The sequence below is a fragment of the Dendropsophus ebraccatus genome, chromosome 7 (genome assembly GCF_027789765.1).
Source record: "Dendropsophus ebraccatus isolate aDenEbr1 chromosome 7, aDenEbr1.pat, whole genome shotgun sequence".
Lineage (NCBI taxonomy): Eukaryota > Metazoa > Chordata > Amphibia > Anura > Hylidae > Dendropsophus > Dendropsophus ebraccatus.
The window spans coordinates 142729808-142752646 of record NC_091460.1 but is presented as its reverse complement, the minus strand read 5'-3'; the positions used below and the strand labels follow the sequence as shown (position 1 = coordinate 142752646).

Sequence of the window (22839 nt, the reverse complement as noted above, 5' to 3'; positions counted from 1 at the left end):
TGAGACGCGACGTCTCAAAGCAGCCATTCAGCGGTCGGAGAGGAGTCCCGCAGCTTAGACCAGGAAGCGGCTGTGGGACGGAAGAACGGGGCGATGCGATCCAGGACCCGGCTATGGAACCGGGGAGGTAAGTGACCAGCGGCGTCTATTTCCACCCCTTCCCCGGCCATACCCTAGAAATAACCCCCGCCCGGAGTACCTCTGAGTGAGTGAGTATTTTGACCATATCATCATTTTTATGCCCGTTTTTCCAATCGGAGCTGTATAGCTTATCAGCCTCAAGTATATCAGGTGATGTGTATTCGCATAATGAGGACGGTGGGCTAAAATTATTGCTGCTAGACTGAAGAACTGTATTACTAAATTGGTGAGTGTGGACCAGAACGGATTCATTCCTGGAAGATCAGCTTTTATGAACATTGAAAGGGTGATGGCGAATCTACAGATTGGCGCAGAGGCGCCCTGCTCCATCCTGTCTATCGATGCTACAAAAGCATTTGACAGGGTGGAGTGGGGCTTCCTCTGGGCCACACTTGGGCGGTTTAACCTAGGTCATGAGGTAATTAAATGGATTCGAATGCTATATGAAGCTCCAGTGGCATGCTTGAGTATAAATGGAAATCTGACAGAGAATTTTTCTCTATCAAGAGGTACACGTCAAGGGTGCCCTCTGTCACCGCTGCTTTATGCCCTATATATTGAGCCTCTGGCAGCGGTGATTAGAGGAGACACAGGAATAGAGGGTTTTGGTGCACAGGGGGGTAGACGATAAAATAGCAATGTATGCAGATGACCTATTGTTGTTTGTCAGAAACCCTGATAGTTCTTTACCTAGAATTATGAATAGGATGGAGGAATTTGGTGGTTATTCTGGGCTGGACATCAATTGGACTAAATCCACTATATTGAGTATCGGTAATAATGACCTTGTACATGAAACCTGTAATATACAGAGAGCTGAAAAGAGTATCGAATATTTGGGAGTACATATTAGCAATCTGAAATCTGAAACCATACCTTAAAAAGCTAGAAAAACAAGTGGCGGGAGGACGGTGGGGCCTAAGGAGATCAAGACTCTATATCAAGCTGGGCATAATTATTAGGCAACATGGACCCAAAAAAAAAGGATTTGTCAAAAATTGTTAAAAGTCTCTCATCATAGGGATGCAGGGAAACAGCTAAAATACTGGGACGTGATCACAGAACCATCCAATGTTTTGTTGCAAATAGTCAGCAGGGCGACATGCTACGTGTAGATGCAAATTACCTGCCAAAGGTTTCATTATCCTCCATAGCTGTCATATTCCGAAACTGCAACCTCCCAGGAGTGCCCAGAAGTACAAGGTGATCAGTGCTTAGAGACATGATGGCCACCTGCCAGAATAGCTGCCAGTTTTTAGAAGCCGTCTTCTTAAAGGGGTATTCCACTCCAAAATAAGGTTTGATATGTTGCTGCCCATGGTGAGACTAACAATTCCTTTCATAATTGTTATTATCTATTCAGTCTCCTTCCCTCAGTTTCTCAGCTGCTGCTTTCTGCTCAAGACACAAAAAATCTGTGTGTGAGCTTTTCTCTCTGTCTCCTGCTCCTTCCTTCTGAGACAGATGATGTAAACAAGTCCCTGGCAGGCTGTATCTGCAACATTGTAGCTTCTTTGTAGTGCTGGGAGGGTTATTCTGAGGTCACTGAATGCACTGTGATTAACCCTCCCAGCATTATTGCAGATATGATGGCCAGAGACTTGTTTACATCGGCCGTCTCAGAAGGGAGGGGGGAGACAAAGAGAAAGGTTCACACACAGATTTTTGTGTTTTCAGCAGAAAGCAGCAGCTGAGAACTGGGGGAAAGAGACGGAAAAGATAATAGGTATGGAAGGAATTGTTAGTCTTACCATGGGCAGCAACATATCAAAAGTTACGTTTGAGAGGAATACCCCTTTAAAGCAGTGGTACAGGAAAAAGTCTGCATCAAGAAAACCATGACTTTTATGTAGGACAGTACTCCACCATGTGGATAGATAGTAAAGGCCTTAACTCCAGCGTGTTCCATTTCCTTTAGATTTGTAACACTTATGTTATATGAAATGTTCTCAGTAACAACCACTGAACTCACCATAGAGAACCTTTCTGACAGTGTAACTTTATGTACATCAGCCTGGCATGCCTATGCATCATGTCTCTCCCCTGTCTGTGACTTTTGGGAAAAGGAAGCACACTATTGTGTCTCTATATCCGGATGGTTTCCTGCCCACATACAGCAGCACTCCATATCCACCGGTGACAGCACACAGCATCCCATTCTTTCAAGCAGCTTGAAGCTTGCACTGTCTCAATGACAGCGTCTGTCCCCCTGGATATTAAGAGGTCTAGAATAAGGTTAATGTAGAAACACACCGTGGTCCCAGACGGCTCGTTCACATTCGATGCACTCAGCAGAAGTCAGAGGGCAGCTGCATGCATGGACGCTGAGACATTTCCTGCCGTGGCATACCCAGGCCTCACAGAAATCACAAATTGCTCCCTGAAAAAAGGAACGAAAACAGAAAATGTGAATTACTACAATTCTTTTTCAGTGAATCCAGTTTTATAGACGACTGATTTGGTACACACACTGGACCAGATTTACTAAAACCTGATGGACAGACTACAAAAGGGCCCGATTTATTACAGTGTATCAGGCTGATCAGGTAAATCTGCTGCATCTGAAGTCTACTTTAATCTCACTATTAGCTGGCTTAAATGAGAAGTCCGGCGAAATTTTTGATTAAAGTATGGTATTGTTCCCCAAAAGTTATACAAATCACCAATATACACTTATTACGGGAAATGCTTATAAAGTGCTTCTTCCTGCACTTACTACTGCATCAAGGCTTCACTTCCTGGATAACATGATGTCACTTCCTGGATAACATGGCGATGTCACTTTCTGGATAACATGGCGATGTCACTTCCTGGATAACATGGCGATGTCACTTCCTGGATAACATGGCGATGTCACTTCCTGGATAACATGGCGATGTCACTTCCTGGATAACATGGTGATGTCACAACCCGACTCCCAGAGCTGTGCGGGCTGTGGCTGCTTGAGAGGATGATGGCAGGGGGATGCTCAGTGTCCCTCCAGTGCCCTGTGTCCTCAGTGTCCCCCTGTAATCATCCTCTCCAGCAGCCACAGTCCGCACAGCTCTGGGAGTCGGGTTGTGACATCACCATGTTATCCAGGAAGTGACATCACCATGTTATCCAGGAAGTGACATCACCATGTTATCCAGGAAGTGACATCACCATGTTATACAGGAAGTGAAGCCTTGATGCAGTAGTAAGTGAAGGGAAAAGTATATATTGGTGATCTGAATAACTTTTGGGGGACAATAAAATATCTTAATAAATAAAATCTTTGCCAGACTTCTCCTTTAAAGGAGGGGGAGGCACAAAATCATTTTGGGCGGGGAAGGGGGGGAATAAAAAAAAGACAATATGCTCACCTGTCCCCGTGCTGAGATGCTCCTGTGCCCCGCCGGGTGCTCTGTTCTCCCAGGTACGCCACAAGTGGGTGGGATTTAGCCCGCTCAGCCAATCAGTGACTGCGGCAGTGTCCTGCCCTAGTCACTTACTGGCTGAGTGAGACATCCATCAACTGGGTCGTGATGTAGTCAGTAGGGAGCTAAGAAGACTGGCTGGGGGCCGTGAGCGGCACGCATCGTTGTGTGGGCACCAAGACAGGTGAGTATGACTCGTCCTGCTCAGCCAATCAAAGGCTGTGGTGGGACAGGGCACTGACTGGCTGAGCAGGACACCAAGGACCCAGGAGCCACAGAAGCAGGCGAGAACGTGGATGGGTAAAGTATTCACCAGTCAGCGGTGGAACGGTGTTTACATACTTTCAGTGGAATGAAAAATCTGCAGTATGTAAACCCATTCAAATTTAGATTTAGCTGCAGAATGCCACGAGTGGCATTGTTCAGCTGTGATATCATCCAGAGGAGTGCCATAGTGCACATCGGTGTGCCAACGTTCTTATTGCGCCGCCTTCAGCACAGAACAAGACTTGCTGTACTGCGCAAGTGCAGCACGATGAGAATGGCAGCGCGCTGATGTGCGATACGGCGCACCTCTGGATGATGTCAAAGCTGAACAATGCCACTCATGCCCAGAAGGACGTGATTATATCACAGGACCGCCCAGGGGACGGTGACTACGTGCAAACGGCCCACCACATAGACTACTACTTGTTGGTAAACAAACGGCGCGCCAATTTGTAAAAGTAAGTTTACAAGTTTTACTTTGCAGGGATGCAGGGGATAGGGACATGTATGGGAAGTGTGCTGGGGGATGTATCCACACATTTCTCGAGCTTAACGGGCATTTTTATGTGATTGGTTCCCTTTAAGTATGTGTGAACGAAAAACTATATATGTGTACATAAACTAGATACGTCAGAGACCGATCACAAGGATAAACGGAGAGAAATCCGCACTTCCCTCTCAGCACTGTGTCAGGCCTGACTCATAATGCAAGTCTATAGGGCCGTCCAGGTCTCAGACACAGTGGGGAGAGAGGCGAGCAGCAGCGTTTTATCTCCCTAGGACACGTTGAAATTATTTTATTGATAGATACGCTTTACCTTACCTAGACTTACAGGAAGAGAAGCTGTCTAGGCTGTAAAGAGTCGTGGCATGAAATGATAATTATCGGACTACTACTGCAATGCAATATTGTATCAACCAGAAATTAAAGGGGCCACTCTCTTCCAAAGACAGCACTGCTCTTGTCTCCAGGGGCAGGTTTTGCAAACACATTCCATTGAAGTGAATGGAGCTTAGTTGAAAACTGCACCTGACCAAGAGACAAGAGCAGTGCTGTCTCTGGAAGAAAGTGGCCATGTTTATCCGACGGTGGATAACCCCCTTAATGCCTAGCTGCTATGAATGTTTTCCTGTCCATTATCTCACAGGCTGGTTTAGGAGAGTTGAGGGGTATAATTGTTGGTAAGGTCCAAAAAAATGGTTTAAAATTTTTCAATAAATCATCATCCAAAAAAAAAAGGTACCCTAGTAGAATGAATGACTGGCAAGCGGCAAACGTATTTCTCATAATCTGTTTTCCACATGAAATGATAGAAAAAAAAAGAAAAAGAAAGATTTATAATAAAATTCTTTGCTGTTCACTTTAGTGTCATTCGTGTGTGTCTAGCGCCATCTTGTGGTAAAATGATAATTATATTCACACACACATCAAAAAAATAGAATATTCTGGCTAATAACAATTACTTGCTAATCTATTAAAAATTATACAATTTTTTTAGTAGTTTCAATATAATTCCTTAAGGTTTTTGAGATTTCTGCCTTTATAGTCATTCAATAACAATTTTCATCCTTTAAGCCGCTGCACTCACTGGGGTGGGACCCTGGTCATTTTCCACCTTTCTGCTGAGATTGGGGTAGTTTTGGGTTCTGTTTAACTTATACGCCAGAAAAAACTCCCCGCCTACAGGTTAAATGGAGGTGGCGACAATGGCATTTGTCATCCACAGACTAATATGGGATCAGTTTAACATAGAAACATTATTTGCTTTTAAATGACGGCCATCCCTTAAAAACGTCCATCATTATGACGGTGAGTGAACACAGCCTAAGCAGACAAAATCTGCAGCTTACAGTTTCTTAAAGTGAATATCTAAGACCTAGTTTACAGTAGAAAAGCACCTCTGAACTGATCCCATTGCTTTCAATGGGGCAGTTCAGATAATGCGTTCTTACAATACTGCCGCCGGACCGCCTCATCCGTGCAAGCAGCGTTCTGACGTGCGGCCAGCTCCTTTATCCGGCACCACACCCATTAAAGTCTATGGAGTGCCGTCTTTTGCCTCCAGCACTCCAAAAATGCACTTGCTCCTGCCCCCCCCCCCCCCTTGTGACCCTGGCCCTACAGCAGAGTGGCCCCTGGCAGGAGGGGCAGCCCCCCAGGTACTCTATACAGGTGCAGCACCCTTTAGGACAGGTCTAGGGAACCTTGGCTCTCCAGGTGTAGCAAAACTACAACTCCCATCATGTCTGGGATATCCAGGCATGATGGGAGTTATAGTTTTACAACAGCTGGAGAGCCAAGGTTCCCTACCCATGCTATAGGAGATGTCCCCATGTCCTGCTGCCCACAGTAGAGGGATCCCATGTAAGTTGTCTACCCGATATTATATTGCCTGCTGTGGTCCTGCCCCCTGTAATGCTGTAGAGGAAAAAAAAAAACTGATGACAACTAATAGAATAAACTTATGGCAACTGATTATAACTGATGGTAGAAAACTACCATCTACTTAAAGGGGTATTACAGGGAAAATCAATAATTTAGCAAAGTAAAGGGTTAACCAAGGTTAACCCTTTCCTAATATACTTACCTGTTGTTTTTTGGCCCCCCAAGGAGATCTCCGGTCCGGTCACGTGATCTTGCAGCTTGTGGCTCGGATCCTCTTCTCCTTCCGGTTCGGTGACGTCACCCAGCCGGCGTCGCTCTCCGTCTCATTAGCAGCAGAGCACTGACTGGCTTGGTAGCGTGCAGCCAATCAGGGTTCAGTGCTCTGCATCCCCACACGCTTCAGAGTGGGGGTCCCCTGAGGCTGCAGTTAATTATCAGGGGTCGTCGGGCTCAGTGCCGGTCACCAGTTACATGGGCCGGCACTGCACTACAGCAGGTGAATGCGGGGTCTGGCGTCAATCATCACTCCGCAGAACCCCCCCCCACCTTGTCAGCGATGCCGACCGAGTCCCGGGAGGGGATGCGGCGGGCGGCATTACTTCATTCACAGCTACCAGACACCCGGCTGCCCGCCGCATCCCTTCCCCCCAGGGACTCAGGGTCGGCATCGGTGGGGAAGTAATGTTTATCGGCTGCTGATCCCCCCCGGCCCCCCCTCCCTGTGTCCCTGTCAGAGATCGCTCACCCCCACCCCCGGAGCGTGCTGCTGGCCCCGATCTCTGCACTGGTCTGAAGCACCTGTACTCAGCTGACAGGCGCTGTGTACGGAGCAAGAAATCTCTCCTGCCTCACTCACACAGAGTCTGTCAGCTGAGTACAGGTGCCTGAGACCAGTGCCGAGATCGGGGCCAGCAGCACGCTCCGGGGGTGAGCGATCTCTGACAGGGACACAGGGAGGGGGGGCCAGGGGGGATCAGCAGCAAATACATATTACTTTGCAGGACTTCCCCCCCCCTCCTCCCTGTGTCCCTGTCAGAGATCACTCACCCCCACCCCCGGAGCGTGCTGCTGGCCCCGATCTCTGCACTGGTCTCAGGCACCTGTACTCAGCTGACAGGCTCTGTGTGAGTGAGTCAGGAGAGATTTCTGTCTTTCCCCGTACACAGAGCCTGTCAGCTGAGTACAGGTGCTTCAGACCAGTGCCGAGATCGGGGCCAGCAGCACGCTCCGAGGGTGGGGGTGAGCGATCTCTGACAGGGACACAGGGAAGGGGGGCCGGGGGGATCAGCAGCCGATACACATTACTTCCCCATCGATGCCGACCCTGAGTCCCTGGGGGGAAGGGATGCGGCGGGCAGCCGGGTGTCTGGTAGCTATGAATGAAGTAATGCCGCCCGCCGCATCCCCTCCCGGGACTCGGTCGGCATCGCTGACAAGGTGGGGGGGGGTTCTGCGGAGTGATGATTGACGCCAGACCCCGCATTCACCTGCTGTAGTGCAGTGCCGGCCCATGTAACTGGTGACCGGCACTGAGCCCGACGACCCCTGATAATTAACTGCAGCCTCAGGGGACCCCCACTCTGAAGCGTGTGGGGATGCAGAGCACTGAACCCTGATTGGCTGCACGCTACCAAGCCAGTCAGGGTTCAGTGCTCTGCTGCTAATGAGACGGAGAGCGACGCCGGCTGGGTGACGTCACCGAACCGGAAGGAGAAGAGGATCCGAGCCACAAGCTGCAAGATCACGTGACCGGACCGGAGATCTCCTTGGGGGGCCAAAAAACAACAGGTAAGTATATTAGGAAAGTGTTAACCTTGGTTAATCCTTTCCTTTGCTAAATTATTGATTTTCCCTGGAATACCCCTTTAACTTTGAAAGAAAGGTTAGAGGGGCCTCAAGCTGGCAGATGAATTGCACTTTACACAATATGTTTTATTACTAAAAGAATACAAGGTAAGGGTGAGGTACATACCACCATTGCCATGCCAGTACTATAAACCCCAGGATGCTTGATCACACAGTCTGATGATTTCATCATACACTTAGTTTTTCCTGCAAAAGAAAAAAAAAGTGAAAACATTGTCTATGCTAAAAATGGCAAATTGGGAATAATGTCGGGAATAAAAATGGCACAAGTGTTATTTATTTGTAGTTTCACTTTATACATTCAATAACTAGGCCAGAGTTCATACATCAAACATACTTATGCCCTGTATCTGGCTAGTACACATTGGCATACTCCCGCGTTTCTCCAAAAATAATACTGGTTCTTATATATGTTATTTTTTCTCTGAAAAATGGCTAGGGCTTATTTTCAGGGTAGGTCCTATATTCAGAAAAACACAATTTGTCTCTACACTGTGGTCCCACTCTATGTACCACTGTTGCTAGACCCCCATATTGTAAGTACCCCTGTAGTTAGGCCTCTGTACTGTATACCTATCTCCCCCCTGTAGTTGTTCCCCCATACTGTATACATCACCCCTCTGCAGGTAGTCATCATACTTTATACCCCCTTGTAGTTGTTCCCTCATACCTTACACCTCCCTCCCCTCTCTGTAGTAGTTCACCCCATACTGTATACATTCCCCCCTCTGCAGGCAGCCCCCACACTTTATACCCCTATGTTGTTTCCCCATACCTTATACCTCCCCCTGCAGGTAGTCCCCGTACTACATACCTCCCCCCCTCAGTAGTTGTTGCCCTGTTCAGTATACAACCCCCCACCTCAGGTAGACCCCATATCTTATACCTCCCTCCCCCTCTGTAGTTTTTCCCCTATACTGTACATACCCCCCTCTGCAGTAAAGCCTCCCATACTATATACCTCCCTCACCCAAACTGTATACTCCCCTTCTTCTGCAGGTGGTATATTTCAAGGCTACTCCAAAAAGCCAGCAAAATAAAGCTAGGTCCTATGGCAGTGACATACATCAGAGCTACATTGGGGAATATACCCAACATACATGCCTGATGCCAGAAATGATGTGAGCAAAACCAAAGATATATCAAAGTACATCCACCAAAAACAATGTCCATCATGTGCAGCTTTAGCCATGTGTCACATACAACTTGTATTACCCGACATTGATACTGACAGCTGTTTAGCATAGAAAAAGGGATTCTTGCAAATAAAAGTGATCCCCAAACATGAGAGCTTTCAGAAACTGAGGTAAGGAGAACGAGAGGAACTGATCTACTCAAATCTGAAAAGTCTGAACCGATTCTTCTACCTATACTGCAGCATTGTTCTCGTCCAGGCGTGCAAACCTCATTACTAACATGACAACGTCAGTCTGGGTTCACACTATGTTTTTTTATCTGTTTTGATCCATTTCTCCATTGACTTGAAGTTGACCACGCTTTTCTGTACATTACGATGCGTTTTGATCCTTTTTTTTGTCTAACGCAAGTCAACGTAAAAACGGATCAAAACAGATGCACACAAATGCGTCAGTTTTTCCATCCATTTTAATTTGCAAAAACGGATAGAAAAAAAACGTAATGTGAACCCAGCCTTAGTTGCCTCCTCCCCGTGGACTCTGGACTACTTACCGCAGTGAGCACACATAGGCAGCTTCTGTACAGAACTGCAGAAATAGCAAAATGCCCGGTTTTTCTGTCGTCTTTTCACATAAGAGAAAAGAGAAAAAATAAATTTGAGCTCAAAAACATAACCGACTACCCGTCTAGGAAAAACAATGAGAAAAAGAATAAAAGATTCACCGTACCTTTGACATTTGTCACATTCCTATAAAGATAAAGAGAAGTACGTCAGAGCGGAATGAGCATTTATATGACAAACTCCCTGCGGTCCTTACTTAAGCGGGACTTTATGTCCCTGAGAAATAATGGTTCCCGTAGTGGAGATTAGTCCTGGATACGGTATCTGCTTACTAGGCATCTATACGCACCTGTCACTGAGAGACGATGGAAATGTGCGGCTTTTTTTGCTGAATTATTCTGTGCAGGAGAGTTTTATCTTCCTGCACCTGCCCGTAACAAGTTCTCAAAGGACACATGAGCCATTACAGCAGGAAGGGGAGCAATAAATATCACGACTGCAAAGTATCAATTATACTTCCCGGACGCTTCATAAAAAAAGTGACAACACCTTATACCCATTAAATACGGCTGGAATAGATGACTTGTTCACTCTCTGGGGATTTATGGGGTTTCATTACTGTTAAAGGATTTTATATAGATAGAGAATTATTAAGGTTGATAAGGTATGTGTATAAGGAAGAGCATCACAGTGCCAGATTATGCTAACAATTACCTCTATAAGTACCTTATATATACTTATATAAGTGGTTCCTCAGTTTAAGAGTAACTTGGATTAAGAGCGTTTTGCAAGAAGAGCTCACAGTTTTTCAAAATTGTGACTTGGTTTAAGAGCATTGCTTTGGTTTAAGAGCTCCCTGTATTGGGTGGGAGGGGGAGTGGGGAAGGGGCATAGTCTGCATAGCGGGGTCTACAGCCCTGTACTCTGACCAAGGAAGTCTCCCTCACCTTCCAAATCATAGCAGATCCACTTCAGGCTGGGGCTTACATCCCCTCTCTCCCCAGACAGAAAGTGCTGCTATACTGTGCCCACATCTGTCCTGCTCATGTTTCCCATCCTCTCCATTCCTGCTATAATGTGCCTGCACTTACACTTAGTTATACACACTGCTGCGATAATTTGCTGGCACTCACACTCGGCTATACACACTGTTGTATAGAAAAGTTTCTGTCCTCCTGCACAGCTCTGTGATTCTCACTTCCTGATTGGTCCATGCTGAACACACACACCTTCCCCATTGCTGTCATGTGACCACACAGACCTCTGACAGCAGCCCTGCTTCTCTATTCTAGCCTGTTGTACTACACTACTGCATTATGGGGATCTGCAGCTCCATCCTGTATCTACAAACTGCTGTTGTTCTTTCAGGGTTATACAGTTACTATACATTATACTCCATATGCTGCTATACTGTACAGTAACTTATATATCACATATCCAGCTGCTGCTGTGTTATCAGGGTTATACAGTTACTATACATTATACACCACATGCTGCTATACTGTACAGTAACTTATATCACATATCCAGCTGCTGTGTTATCAGGGTTATACAGTTACTATACATTATATACCACATGCTGCTATACTGTACAGTAACTTATATATCACATATCCAGCTGCTGTGTTATCAGGGTTATACAGTTACTATACATTATACACCACATGCTGATTGCTATACTGTACAGTAACTTATATATCACATATCCAGCTGCTGTGTTATCAGGGTTATACAGTTACTATACATTATACACCACATGCTGCTATACTGTACAGTAACTTATATATCACATATCCAGCTGCTGTGTTATCAGGGTTATACAGTTACTATACATTATATACCACATGCTGATTGCTATACTGTACAGTAACTTATATATCACATATCCAGCTGCTGTGTTATCAGGGTTATACAGTTACTATACATTATACAGCACATGCTGATTGCTATACTGTACAGTAACTTATATATCACATATACAGCTGCTGTGTTATCAGGGTTATACAGTTACTATACATTATATACCACATGCTGCTATACTGTACAGTAACTTATATATCACATATCCAGCTGCTGCTGTGTTATCAGGGTTATACAGTTACTATACATTATACACCACATGCTGATTGCTATACTGTACAGTAACTTATATATCACATATCCAGCTGCTGCTGTGTTATCAGGGTTATACAGTTACTATACATTATACACCACATGCTGATTCCTATACTGTACAGTAACTTATATATCACATATCCAGCTGCTGTGTTATCAGGGTTATACAGTTACTATACATTATACACCACATGCTGATTGCTATACTGTACAGTTACTAATAATATCACATTCAGCTGTTTCTAAATGTTTGTTTCATTAGTTCTAGATGTTATTCAGAATAAAAAATTATTTGGGGGTGTGGAACCAATTGTCTGCATTTCAAATGATTTCTTATGGGAAAATTTGCTTGGGTTTAAGAGTGGATTTGGATTACAAGCAAGGTTTGTAATCTAAGGCACCACTGTAATAGCTAACCTGGGAAAATAACAGTGCAAGTTTCTGTATTGCATCAGATCAGACAAAACAGGGGTTAATTTCACACTGATGGGATTCATTCTCGGCAGGTGAAGGGGGTGACGTTTGGTGAAGTGGGAAAGGCTCATCAAACTTTTGCTGCGTTCACACGGTCGAATTCGAACGATAATCGTACATGTAAACGCATCGAACGATTGATCTTTCAGCAGGTTCTCAAATCGTCGTTGATCGTTCGCAAAAAAAATAAAAAAATCGCAGATCGTTCCATGTGAACAGTCATTCGCCGATTTAACCAACGTGTGAGATAGGCTTTAAGCGATCACAAAACGAATTTCCGTACGATATGATCGTTATGGGAAAAAAAAAACTTTACTCAGACATCGTTAATAGTACGGTCGGGCAAATTATCGTTCCGTGTAAACGTAGCATTTGTCTCTCTTAGTAGTTAGGACCCTGTGTGCATTCATGTAGGTAAGCCCCTCTCCCCGCTGCATGCTGATAGCCCACCCAGTAAAAAGAATCTGCAATCTACCAGTTACCTATCCTGCATTTAGGTAGTCACTCTAGTAGCTACCCCCCCCCCCCCTTTACTTAGTAAATTGTATTCTCATACAGGTTATCCCCTTGTAGTAATCCTTGTGCCCCCTTTATAAGTAATCCTCCCTGCAGTAACCCCCTCCCCTTCACCCACACAAGTCAGTTCCCCTGTAGGTAAGACCCACTCAGCAGTAAACAGCCTCCCCTGTGGGCAATCCCCCCAGGTAGGCATGACCCCCTCTGTAAAACAAACCACATACTCATCTTTATTCTGACCTGTCCCCGACCTCTCTTCTGTCACTCCTGTGCCTGGGAGCTGGAGGACACAGGGGCCTCTTAAGGCAGGAGGCAGAATGCTGTCTGCACCACAAAGGGTCCTGCTGCTTAACCTCTTGTGTGCTGCTGTATGTAAGTGACAAACAGTTCACTTACATGATGCAAAAGAAAAAGGGTTAAAGATCAGACTGATGTATCATGCCTCGTGCACTGATGACCTCCTGATCTCCACTTTAACCTTTTTTTTGTGTTGCAGAGTGTAAGCGACCTTTATGTCACAAGCTGCAGCACATAGAGAGTCAAGTAGCAGAACGTTTCTTATGCATCGCTCCTGTCTTCCACATCATCAAACTTGTAATTTTAAAAAGAATCAATATTGTTTGAAGTGTAACTATCATCTGTAAAAAGTTCGGACATGTCATGTGTGTGTCCGGGTGTAGAGACCTCCGCCGTTCGCTAGAATGAAGGGGCAGAAGTGCCCAGCAGCGCCCCCTCACCTCCGCTATAACTGCACTCTACAGAATTATAATGGAGCCTATAGAACTTCTGGACGGTAGTTCCATAGGCTCCCATTATAATTCTGTAGACAGCTCGTTTTTGCAGTCTATGGAGTTCATCTCCATATAGCGGAGATGAAGGGCCAGAGCGTGCGCTGCTGAGTGCTTCTGCCCCTTCATTCTAGCGATTGTCGGGGGTCTCAGCACCCGGACCCCCACCGATATGCACGTTTCCAAATGATACTTACACTTTAGGCAATAACTGTGGATATGGGGCACATATATTATATAGTTACATTACCATGGAGAAATTACAGGGATGTTTAGCTAAGTCCACAGTCCCTCGAGCTGCTCTCTGCTGTTTCTCCCTTTCTCGGCGACTCTCCGCCTTCTTGCGGGCACCAGTCTTCTTCTTGGGCATTTTTCTACTGTTATATGAAAGACAGATAAATAAACAAACATTGGCATAACCATCAGACGTGGTGAACGCATGATCAGTAAATGATACCACAGCTTATCACATGCATAAAGGGGTACTCCGGCAAAAATGTTTTTCTTTCAAATCAACCGGTTCCGGAAAGTTATATAGCTATATTTATTTGTGCCAGCGGCTCCTCGGCGCTAGTACAGCTAGCGCTAGCACAGGGTCGGCGGCTCCTCGGCGCTAGCACAGTGTCAGCGACTCCTCGGCGCTAGCACAGTGTCAGCGACTCCTCGGCGCTAGCACAGTGTCAGCGACTCCTCGGCGCTAGCACAGTGTCAGCGACTCCTCGGCGCTAGCACAGTGTCAGCGACTCCTCGGCGCTAGCACAGTGTCAGCGACTCCTCGGCGCTAGCACAGTGTCAGCGACTCCTCGGCGCTAGCACAGTGTCGGCGACTCCTCGGCGCTAGTACAGTGTCGGCGACTCCTCGGCGCTAGTACAGTGTCGGCGACTCCTCAGCGCTAGTACAGTGTCAGCGACTCCTCGGCGCTAGTACAGTGTCAGCGACTCCTCGGCGCTAGTACAGTGTCAGCGACTCCTCAGCGCTAGTAGTGTCAGCGACTCCTCAGCGCTAGTACAGTGTCAGCGACTCCTCAGCGCTAGTACAGTGTCAGCGACTCCTCAGCGCTAGTACAGTGTCAGTGACTCCTCAGCGCTAGTACAGTGTCAGTGACTCCTCAGCGCTAGTAGTGTCAGTGACTCCTCAGCACTAGTACAGGGTCAGCGACTCCTCAGCGCTAGTACAGTGTCAGCGACTCCTCAGCGCTAGTACAGTGTCAGCGACTCCTCAGCGCTAGTACAGTGTCAGCGACTCCTCAGCGCTAGTACAGTGTCAGCGACTCCTCAGCGCTAGTACAGTGTCAGCGACTCCTCGGCGCTAGTACAGTGTCAGCGACTCCTCAGCGCTAGTACAGTGTCGGCGACTCCTCAGCGCTAGTACAGTGTCAGTGACTCCTCAGCACTAGTACAGTGTCAGCGACTCCTCAGCGCTAGTACAGTGTCAGTGACTCCTCGGCGCTAGTACAGTGTCAGCGACTCCTCAGCGCTAGTACAGTTCGGCGACTCCTCAGCGCTAGTACAGTGTCAGTGACTCCTCAGCACTAGTAGTGTCAGTGACTCCTCAGCGCTAGTACAGTGTCAGTGACTCCTCAGCGCTAGTAGTGTCAGTGACTCCTCAGCACTAGTACAGGGTCAGCGACTCCTCAGCGCTAGTACAGTGTCAGCGACTCCTCAGCGCTAGTACAGTGTCAGCGACTCCTCAGCGCTAGTACAGTGTCAGCGACTCCTCAGCGCTAGTACAGTGTCAGCGACTCCTCAGCGCTAGTACAGTGTCGGCGACTCCTCAGCGCTAGTACAGTGTCAGTGACTCCTCAGCACTAGTAGTGTCAGTGACTCCTCAGCACTAGTAGTGTCAGTGACTCCTCAGCGCTAGTAGTGTCAGTGACTCCTCAGCGCTAGTAGTGTCAGTGACTCCTCAGCGCTAGTACAGGGTCAGTGACTCCTCAGCACTAGTACAGGGTCAGCGACTCCTCAGCGCTAGTACAGGGTCAGTGACTCCTCAGCGCTAGTACAGGGTCAGTGACTCCTCAGCGCTAGTACAGGGTCGGCGACTCCTCAGCGCTAGTACAATGTCAGTGACTCCTCAGCGCTAGTACAGGGTCAGTGACTCCTCAGCACTAGTAGTGTCAGTGACTCCTCAGATATAACGGCAGTAATACAGAGTCAGCGCAATGTGTGGAAGTTTGAGGAAAGTTGGAGCAGACTGATAGAGCAGCCATCTCCCGCCACACAGCATCAGCCTGTCAGCCCGGGCCACCTCACCGCAATAACCTTATAGTCAGAGATCACAGCACGTACCTTCTATCCCTGTCACACACCGGAAGAGACGCTCTGTACGGAGCTCAGCCCCGGCCGTGCAGCCTGGAGGTCCCGCCTCCCTATAACCCCTATCTCTATATACAGCCAATGGCAGAGCGTCTCTCTTGTCTTCTGTTACTAGGTACAAATAACAATGATTGTAAATGGCTACAATACTGGCCAATCGTGTGAGACTATGCAAATATACGAACACTAGAGAAGCAAACATACTGTAGAGTGAAGTCTCCATGATGGCAGCCATGTTTCTGGAGACTCGGTCTATGAGAACAGTATGACCACTTGTATTAGGCTGATAAGTCATTTCTCTACACCTGTCACTTACAGTCCGCAAACACCAATTAGATATAAACCCCAAATTACTCACTTTTTTTGTTTAACCACATTATTAAAAGAGTATTAATCTCCATTAAGAAACAGGTGTGTGTGGAATAAAAAAAGGCAGATTTTCCCATTTTCCTTTTTTACCATATAAAGTTGTACAGAAACTTGGATTTTATTTCTACTGCCGGCATCTCCATATAGGAGATATTGTTTTATGTTGTTACGGAAGGGCTAAACAGCTTATTAACACATGTTACAAAACTATATAACTTTGTAATGTGTGTTAATTAAGCAGAAAAAGAAAAACGCTTCACTACCTCTTTAAGTCTTTCCATACTTATCAACTGCTGTATGTCTTGCAGGAAGTAGTTTATTCTTTCCAGTCTTCCAGTACTTATCGGCTGCTGTATGTCCTGCAGAAGGTGGTGTATTCTTTCTAATCTGACACAGTGCTCTCTGCTGCCACCTCTGTCCATGTCAGGAACTGTCCAGAGCAGCAGCAAATCCCTATAGAAAACCTCTCCTGCTCTGGACAGTTCCTGACATGGACAGAGGTGGCAGCAGAGAGCACTGGATCAGACTGGAAACAATACACCACTTCCTGCAGGACATACAGCGGCTGATAAGTATGAGAAGAATTTTCTTAAACCAGTTAATGTTTAACCAGAGAGGTGAGAGTAGAGGAGCGTCTTGAGGGCCCTGACCAAGGTAACTGTGTACTCTGCCGGGATAGTGTGGTTGAGAGGAGAAGAAGATATTCATACTCACCTATCTGACCACCTAATGCCCTACAGTGTTGGGATACCCGTCCTATTAGGGTAGTACGAGGTCCCAGGTCCCTGTGCTGAGTTTAGCAGACTTCCTGAAAACTCACCAGTAGTATAGTATCCCACACGTAGGTAATCTCCCCACCCCCGTAGACATTCCCTCATCAGTAGTTAGCCCCCCGGGTCCTGGTAAGAAACCCCCACCAGTAAATAACATTCCCGACGTTACTTATTCCTCTCACCCCTCTGTAAAAAAAAAAAAATCAAGAACAAACAACCCTGCTCACCGGACTCTCATGCAGTGTGGCCACTGGTGTAGCACCGGTGTGGCACTGCGTATGCTTACTACTGGATACATGTGGGCACTGCGTATGCTTACTACTGGATACATGTGGGCACTGCGTATGCTTACTACTGGATACATGTGGGCACTGCGTATGCTTACTACTGGATACATGTGGGCATTCCGTATGCTTACTACTGGATACATGTGGGCACTGCGTATGCTTACTACTGGATACATGTGGGCACTGCGTATGCTTACTACTGGATACATGTGGGCACTGCGTATGCTTACTACTGGATACATGTGGGCACTGCGTATGCTTACTACTGAAACATGTTTGAAAGGCTCTATTTCTCGTTTTAAGAAATTTGCATCTAAAAACCACGCAGAAAACTACTGCAATTCCCTGTGTGGGTTTGTGCTGCGGCACAGTGATTATGTGAGAACTAAGGTTGTTATGCTCTGTACGGCCAGCAGGTGGCGTCCAACTATTAATGTTAAATTTGTTTCATTCTCCAGTCATGCGCAGTGACGCTTCCTTAGCCTGCTGGATGTGACTCCCTACATAACTTTATTTCGGTCTTCTCACTGCATATAACCGCTCCATGTATAGATTACCTGTTAGACTTGTCAGGGCCGACAGATTTCTTTTGGAGTTCCAGTATGTTAGAAAGGAATTTTCATAAAAATCTAAAGAAATCCCTGACAAATGGCAAGTGCCAGAGATTTGTAATTTACTTCTATTAAAAAATATCCAGTCTTCCAGTACTTATCAGCTGCTGTATGCAGGGCCGCCATCAGGAATTTCGGGGCCCCATACAACCAAAGTGTCTGGGCCCCCCACATTAATAAAAAAAAAAAAGTGTGTTGGCCCCACGCCTTGCTGGGAGGTATAATTTGGTTCCGATCAATTCTAGAGAACTGGCTCATATACCCCATTTTCCCAGTGGCTTAAAATGTAACCTCTGTTATACAGTTATAAAATTGTAGAAACTAAATGTGAACAAGGTGCAATGTAAATGTCACCATACAGACACTTACTTGTATAGCTGCCTCTTGTGCTCTGTATACAGTGCATTATATTCACCCCTGCAACGTACAATTTATAGCGTGTCTACAAGCCCAGCGGGGCTCATTATGATGGAGACTAAAACTTATACAAGAGTGGGGTAGGGGTTCCCCTGTATTCAGAATGCTGTTGAGTACTAGGCAATGCCCCGTTTGGGGTTATTGAATTTCGCGGGTCTGGGGGGCTGTTTGATTTGTATATGTTCACCAATATTCCCCCCCCCCCCCCCCCCCGGTATGCTCACTAACATAGAATATGTTGATAAGGCTAATATAATGAGGCTGTTCCATGTTAGTGAGCATATACAAATCACCCCCCCCCCAGGCAGACTAGTTTAGCTCACCCAAGCCAGTGATAGCGAATACATGGCGGTGAGAACGCTTTCTAGGAGATCCTGTTTGTGCAGCAGAGGTGTCTTTATCCTGCTCTGCATAGACCCTCGAAATTCAATAATCCCAGATGGGGCATTGCCTAGCACTCAACAGCATTCTGAATACAGGGGAACCCCTACCCCACTCTTGTATAAGTTTTAGTCTCCATCATAATGAGCCCCGCTGGGCTTGTAGACACGCTATAAATTGTACGTTGCAAGGGTGAATATAATGCACTGCATACAGAGCACAAGAGACAGCTATACAAGTAAGTGTCTATTTGAATTGCACCTTGTTCACATTTAGGTTCTACAATTTTATAACTGTATAACAGAGGTTACATTTTAAGCCACTGGGGAAAATGGGAAATATGAGCCAGTTTTTAGAATTGATCTCACACACAGACACCAGCACACATGTATACAGACACCAGCACACATGTATACACACATACAGACACCAGCACACATGTATACACACATACAGACACCAGCACACATGTATACACACATACAGACACCAGCACACATGTATACAGACACCAGCACACCAGGGCACGATGAAGTTTGAACTTCTGCAACCTGGAGAAATCACCTGATATCACCTGCAGTCCTATGTAACACCACATAACACAGTGATATCTCTGAGTACAGATAATGTAGAAGATTTCACCTGCAGTCCTATGTAACAGCACAGATAACACAGTGATATCTCTGAGTATAGATCATGTAGTAGATGTCACCTGCAGTCCTATGTAACAGCACAGATAACACAGTGATATCCCTCTGAGTACAGATAATGTAGTAGTCACCTGCAGTCCTATGTAACAGCACAGATAACACAGTGATATCTCTGAGTACAGATAATGTAGATGTCACCTGCAGTCCTATGTAACACCACAGATAACACAGTGATATCTCTGAGTACAGATAATGTAGTAGTCACCTGCAGTCCTATGTAACAGCACAGATAACACAGTGATATCTCTGAGTACAGATAATGTAGCTGTCACCTGCAGTCCTATGTAACACCACAGATAACACAGTGATATCTCTGAGTACAGATAATGTAGTAGCTGTCACCTCGGGGCGCCCCTACTAAATGATGTTCTACAAAATAAGAAAAGTGTCATACAGGGACTCACAGGTGACGTCTTCTTTGATCTGAGGCCTCACTTTCCCTTTTCCTCTCCATCCGGCCCAGACCTCCATGATGATTCCTTCCAGATATGTTTCATCTTTTCAGAACCTGCGAGACAAATAATTTGGGCTCCGCACATTTCTAGCAGCTTCCTTTCCTTTCTCCCCCCTGTAGGCTCCCATAGTAACTGCGCTGTGTGGGATGCCCCCTGTATGTAGGATCCCCTGCTGTGCCCCCTGTATGTAGGATCCCCTGCTGTGCCCCCTGTATGTAGGATTCCCTGCTGTGCCCCCTGTATGTAGGATCCCCTGCTGTGCCCCCTGTATGTAGGATCCCCTGCTGTGCCCCCTGTATGTAGGATTCCCTGCTGTGCCCCCATGAGCTAATAATGCCCTAGAGGTGGCCCCCAAGAACTAATAATGCCCCCAGAGGTGCCCCCATGAGCTAATAATGCCCCCAGAGGTGGCCCCATATACTAATAATGCCCCCAGAGGTGCCCCCATATACTAATAATGCCCCCAGAGGTGCCCCCATACACTAATAATGCCCCCAGAGGTGCCCCCATATACTAATAATGCCCCCAGAGGTGGCCCCCATACACTAATAATGCCCCCAGAGGTGCCCCCATATACTAATAATGCCCCAGAGGTGCCCCCATATACTAATAATGCCCCCAGAGGTGCCCCCATACACTAATAATGCCCCCAGAGGTGCCCCCATATACTAATAATGCCCCCAGAGGTGCCCCCATATACTAATAACCCCCAGAGGTGCCCCCATATACTAATAATGCCCACGGAGGTGCCCCCATGAGCTAATAATGCCCCCAGAGGTGCCCCCATATACTAATAATGCCCCCAGAGGTGCCCCCATATACTAATAATGCCCCCAGAGGTGCCCCCATATACTAATAATGCCCCCAGAGGTGCCCCCATATACTAATAATGCCCCCAGAGGTGCCCCCATATACTAATAACCCCCAGAGGTGCCCCCATATACTAATAATGCCCCCAGAGGTGCCCCCATACACTAATAATGCCCCCAGAGGTGCCCCCATGAGCTAATAATGCCCCCAGAAGTGCCCCCATATACTAATAATGCCCCCAGAGGTGCCCCCATATACTAATAATGCCCCCAGAGGTGCCCCCATACACTAATAATGCCCCCAGAGGTGCCCCCATGAGCTAATAATGCCCCCAGAGGTGCCCCCATATACTAATAATGCCCCCTGAGGTGCCCCCATATACTAATAATGCCCCCAGAGGTGCCCCCATACAGTAATAATGCCCCCAGAGGTGCCCCCATATACTAATAATGCCCCCAGAGGAGCCCCCATATACTAATAATGCCCCCTGCTCTGCCCCTAAAAAAACAAACATCCTACTCACCTAATGACGTGATGACGTCACATGATCACGTCCCGGCCTCCCATAGGCTGCTGGTATGAAGTGCCGGCAGCCTATGGGAGAGAATACAGGAGGAGGACGCTGACAGGTCCTGCTCCTGTATTCTGATCGCTTTAATGTTCTGCCCGCTCAATGTGCTCACTGTGCGGGCGGAACATCAAAGTGATCAGTGCATCCCGAGAAGCTGCGCGGCCGCAGCTTCTCGGGATGCTCAGAGACAAGTGGCAAGGGGGGCCGTGCGGGCCCCCCTAGCGTAGCGGACGGGGGGCGGCGGCCGGCGCCCCCCCCCCATGTCTCTTAGGGTCCGGGCCCCATACGGCAGTACCACTTGTACTGCCCTATCGGCGGCCCTGGCTGTATGTCCTGCAGGAAGTGGTGTATTCTCTCCAGTCTGACACAGTGCTCTCTGCTGCCACCTCTTTTCCATGTCAGGAACTGTCCAGAGCAGGAGAGGTTTTCTATGGGGATTTGCTGCTGCTCTGGACAGTTCCTGACATGGACAGAGGTGGCAGCAGAGAGCACTGTGTCAGATTAGAAAGAATACACCACTTCCTTCAGGGCATACAGCAACTGAGAAGTACTGGAAGATTGGAGATTTTTTAATAGAAGTAAAATTACAAATTTCTGGCACCAATAGATTAGATTTTTTTTATTTTTGCTGATGCCTTTAACGATCAATTTGCAAAAAAATAGGTTGTCAGAAAACTTTCAGAAATTGTAAACAGTTACCGGCAGCATTCATTTAGGTTGCAGCTTTATTTGTCCGGAGCTGCGCTCAGCTGTATGCATCTCCCCCTGGAGTTTGAATGCAGCAACATCGTCCATGCTTGACTGCTGCTCCATCTCACCTGCAGTAGCATCCAGACAATTGTCCCCCGTCCTGTGGATAGATAGCTGGGTGATAGGGGAGGAAGCCGTCCCCTCATGTACAATGCAGAAGAAACTAAGTTGGCACATTCAAGCAAAGGGAAATAAAAGTGCAGATGCATAAAAAAATGCTAACAATTCACTGGTAATTGTTTGGAAGTGTTAAAGGAGAAGTCTGGCGAAAATTTTTATTAAAGTGTTGTATTGCCGCCAAATGTTATACAAATCCCCAGTATACACTTATTACGGGAAATACTTATGAAGTGCTTTTTCTCTGCACTTACTACTGCATCAAGGCTTCACTTCCTGGATAACATGGTGATGTCACTTCCTGGATAACATGGTGATGTCACTTCCTGGATAACATGGGGATGTCACTTCCTGGATAACATGGTAATGTCACTTCCTGGATAACATGGTGATGTCACTTCCTGGATAACATGGTGATCTCCCTCTCCTGGATAACATGAGGATGTCACTTCCTGGATAAAATGGTGATGTCACTTCCTGGATAAAATGGTGATGTCACTTCCTGGATAACATGGTGATCTCCCTCTCCTGGATAACATGAGGATGTCACTTCCTGGATAAAATGGTGATGTCACTTCCTGGATAAAATGGTGATGTCACTTCCTGGATAACATGGGGATGT

General features: G+C 46.7%; 1 protein-coding gene across 1 annotated transcript in view; it reads right to left on the bottom strand.

The window, feature by feature from the left end:
- Nucleotides 1-16031, bottom strand: part of ZNF330 (zinc finger protein 330) — a 30913-nt gene extending 14882 nt beyond the window's left edge. The window contains exons 1-6 of the mRNA XM_069976857.1: nucleotides 15940-16031; nucleotides 13901-14027; nucleotides 9924-9943; nucleotides 9748-9818; nucleotides 8165-8244; nucleotides 2395-2521 (exon numbers count right to left, since the gene is read on the bottom strand). Of these exons, the coding sequence (XP_069832958.1) occupies nucleotides 2395-2521; nucleotides 8165-8244; nucleotides 9748-9818; nucleotides 9924-9943; nucleotides 13901-14020 (418 nt within the window). The 5' untranslated portion in view covers nucleotides 14021-14027; nucleotides 15940-16031. The remainder of the gene's footprint in view (nucleotides 1-2394; nucleotides 2522-8164; nucleotides 8245-9747; nucleotides 9819-9923; nucleotides 9944-13900; nucleotides 14028-15939) is intronic.
- Between the last annotated feature and the right edge of the window lie 6808 nt (nucleotides 16032-22839).